Source organism: Ananas comosus, unplaced genomic scaffold (genome assembly GCF_001540865.1).
Source record: "Ananas comosus cultivar F153 unplaced genomic scaffold, ASM154086v1, whole genome shotgun sequence".
NCBI lineage: Eukaryota > Viridiplantae > Streptophyta > Magnoliopsida > Poales > Bromeliaceae > Ananas > Ananas comosus.
In genome coordinates this window covers 7,984-11,828 of record NW_017891783.1, presented here as the reverse complement: position 1 = coordinate 11,828, position 3,845 = coordinate 7,984, and the positions used below count along the sequence as shown (strand labels likewise).

The window sequence follows — 3,845 nt, the reverse complement described above, 5'->3', positions numbered from 1 at the left end:
ATAGCACCAAGGATTTGGTGCTATCGAGTTTTCCACCGTTAGATTTAACCCTATAATTATTTTTACCCGTTAAATTATACTATTCAACCAACCACTCACTCAACCGTAGGGGGCCCATATTATTCTAACCACTCATTTCTCAATCCAAGAGCTAAAAAATTAATAGCACCAATAGCTTGGTGCTATTGCTAGAGTATTCCAGCATAGTTCTATATAGAGTTCGGCTGGAGTACTATCGGCTGATATATTACTAGTAGCACGGAGGCCTCCGTGCTACCAAGTTGTTTTTCATGATGTGACTTCCAAATCGACGATCGGTTCTATTAGACTTGCTCTACACTATTAAAAATATTTAAATATTAAATTTTATAATTTTTCGACATCATTTGGTTAGTGCTCAAAAGATTTCAAAATTGACAATTTTAAAGGTAGATGTGATGCGTTTGTAAATTTAACAGTGTAAAACAATCCAAATCTAATAAAATTTTTATAGAAAATTATTTTCATTATTTAGAGGAAGATTAGTACCTCTGATTTTAAATTCAAGTCTTTTTTATCATTTTTTCTGAGAGTTTTATTTTCAACCATTCATTTTTAGACTAATCGTTTGATAGGTAAATGATGACGAAAAATTATGAAATTTATTTTTCAAATAATTTTAATAGTGTAGATCAAGTCTAATGAAGCCTATCGTCGATTTGGAACCTACATCATTGAAAATAACTTGGTAGCATGGAGGTCTCTGCGTTACCGATAGTATACCAGCCGAACTCTTTATATAGAGCTAAGCCGGTATACTATCGGTAGCACAGAGGCCTCCGTGCTACCAAGTTGTTTTTCATGATGTGGCTTCCAAATCGACGATCGGCTCCATTAGACTTGATCTACACTATTAAAAATGTTTGAAAATTAAATTTTATAATTTTTCGACATCATTTGGTTAGATCAAAAAATCTCAAAATTGACAATTTTAATGGTAGATGTGATGCGTTTGTGAATTTAATGGTATAAAACAATCCAAATCTGATGAAATTTTTATAAATTTTTTTTTTCACTATTTAGAGTAAGATCAATACATCTGATCTTAAATTCAAGTCTTTTTCTGAGATTTTTATTTTCAGCCGTTCATTTTTAGACTATTTGTTTGATAGGTAAATGATATCGAAAAATTATGAAATTTAACTTTCAAATAATTTAATAGTGTAGATTAAGTCTAACGGAGCCGATCGTCGATTTGGAACCTACATCATTGAAACAACTTGGTAGCACAGAGGCGTTCGTGCTACCGATAGTATACCAGTTGATTTCTTTTTCAAGATTTGTCTTAAATATCACAACTCTCTATTTTGTAATAAATAAACCTTTGGTATTATGATTTATGCGACGCTAGTAGGCAGATAGACATTAGGGCAAAAGCTATTTTTCTTGTAATTACACACTCATTCTTTTGAATTTAAGTTATTAATTATACATCATACATCTTATATATAATTTTATAAAACGTCAAAATATAAAAAATATGTTTTGTATGTTCCTCGAAATTCAACGATCTACTTTGATTTTGGATCTCCGATTCGTCAATAATTGCGCGGTGTCACAAACTTTTTTAAAAAAATTGTGAAAAAAAATAGATATTAAATGATCTTTTCTTTTTAAATGGTAAAAATATATAAGAGTTATCTGAACTATAGGTTATGTCGATTTGACTACCCACCCTTTCAAATCATTGATTTTCGTATTTAATCTTTTTATTTGTTTAATTCAAATAATTTGATGACTCCTCGGATGTAAAATTTGTTATTATTACTTAATTTAATAAATCTATAGTTATTTAAATTGTATAAAATATACTAACTAAATTCGTAGATATAAGCAACGCTTTCAAATTTTAAGGGCTTGTTTGGTTCACTGGTGGAATTGGAATAGCCATAATCAGAATGGGAATGAATTGGAATGGTAATTGGAATGGTTCACTTCCCCAAAATTTTTGAAAGTTTATTTGTGTATTGGAAATTGGAATGACTTATTCACATTTGGTTGTTTGTTTTGTATAAATTAAAAAAATTATGGAGATAGTATCCTACTATTTTTGCTCTCAAATATAAATTTATATTATTTACAATGAATGCAATCGTCTTATATTCCAGACTATCCTGCCAAATCAGTGGAAATAGTCCCCAATGTAAGACAGTTATATTCATCTGTGTGTGCGCGCTTAATTTGAGATTGACACCAGATTATATGATAGACAAATTTTTTTTTATCCTGTAATTCCTGCATTGCAGGCTTGCAGCCCCTACTCCTCCTATATATAGTCGCCGTTTCCCCCTCTTTTTGAATCTCAGTCAGTTAATAGGCGCCAAGGATGGAGAGTCGTCATCCAAAGAGAAGAAGGGTAGCCAGCCGCAGTTGGTCGCACCTTGTGACGGACATCCTCATCGATGTCGCTTCCAAGCACGTGACCTCCGCCGCCACCTACACCACCCTCCGCGGCGTGTGCCGGAGTTGGAGAGCCGCGCTCCCCGCCACCGTGCCACGCCCGCACCGCCTCCCCCCGCAGCTCCCCTTCCTGTACATCTTTGCCCACAGCCCTCATAATCCCGCCGGCCAGGCCTTCTCCCTCACCACCAATCGCACCTTCGCCCTACGCCACCTCGCTGACGCCCATGAGAGCGCCTCCGTCGGCTCCGGCTACGGGTGGCTCCTCCTTCTCGACCCCGTGTGCAACCTCATCCTCCGCAACCCCTTCACAGGCGACACGATCCGTCTCCCCTCCCTCGAAGGCACCCTTGCCCTCAACTGCAAAGACAAGCCGATGTCCCAGCAACACTTTCTTGTCCACCGAGCCATCTTATCATCAGACCCTTCTGCCGACCGCAACTTCTTGGTAGTCCTCTTCAGCAACGCATCGTTAACCCGCTGCTTCACCTGGCGGAGTGGTGACAATTTCTGGACCGTACGCGAGCACCCCGAGTTCTTCGTCGACGATATCATATTCTACGAAGACCGCCGCTGCATCGCCGTCGGCATCAATGGAGCATGTGCGGTCTTCGACTTCGCCACGGCCGATGGCGGCAACGGCTTCTTCACGGAAGTGCCCAACTTGCCGGCTTCGGGATCGCCGTTCTTGGTCGAATCGGCAGGGAATGTGTGGCTCGCTACAGTGAGGAGTATTACCTCAAGAAAAAAACCCAAAGTTGAGATTTATAGGCTCGACTTGAGCAGATTGCCGGATGAGATAACGGCGGTTTCCGAAAGCGGTGATCTCGGTGGCCGGATCTTGTTCTTGAAGCAATGCAACTCGATGTCGGTTGCGTCAATGCATTTCCCTGGATTCGAAGGCGATAGCATCTACTTCCCGAAAATCAATCGGCATAGTTTGGAAGATCCGCGCAATAACTACACTGCAAGCATTTGGGAGTTCCAGCTCAAGAACGTCATCGTGGGCCGGAGCAGCATCGAGGGTGAGTGCAGAGTGTACACTCCGTGGCCGAAGCTTTGGTGGGTTCCTCCGAATCTCCACAAGAAATTGGGTGAGTGAAGCGATTTTTTCCATTGTGTTTCGCCACGTACGGTTCCGAGGTCGAACACCTTACGGGTGTGGCCTTTTTTCTTTAGTTCAATACGTGTTCGGCAATTTGCCTCTGAGGAAGTGGACAACTTTTGTTTTTCTTGCTCAGGGATAAATAGTACTAATAAGAGAGTAATCACAGGTTTGGAGCAATGTAAAAATAGTTGCTAAAAGAGCAACCACAGGTTTTGGAGCAATATGTTGTTGATGGTAATGCTATGTTTTTGGTACGGTTTACGCGAAACATGCATGATTCTTTTTTGAGAAATAGATA

General features: G+C 39.6%; 1 protein-coding gene across 1 annotated transcript; it reads left to right on the top strand.

Annotated features, from left to right (window-relative positions):
* The first annotated feature begins 2,365 nt into the window (after nucleotides 1–2,365).
* Nucleotides 2,366–3,541, top strand: LOC109705146 (F-box protein At1g10110-like). The gene has a single exon (XM_020225899.1). The coding sequence runs from the start codon at nucleotides 2,366–2,368 to the stop codon at nucleotides 3,539–3,541; it is 1,176 nt and encodes a 391-aa protein (XP_020081488.1).
* The last annotated feature ends 304 nt before the right edge of the window (nucleotides 3,542–3,845 follow it).

What these genes read in the sequence shown, in the direction of transcription:
- LOC109705146 (XM_020225899.1), top strand. Translation starts at nt 2,366, where the DNA reads ATGGAGAGTCGTCATCCAAAGAGAAGAAGGGTAGCCAGCCGCAGTTGG.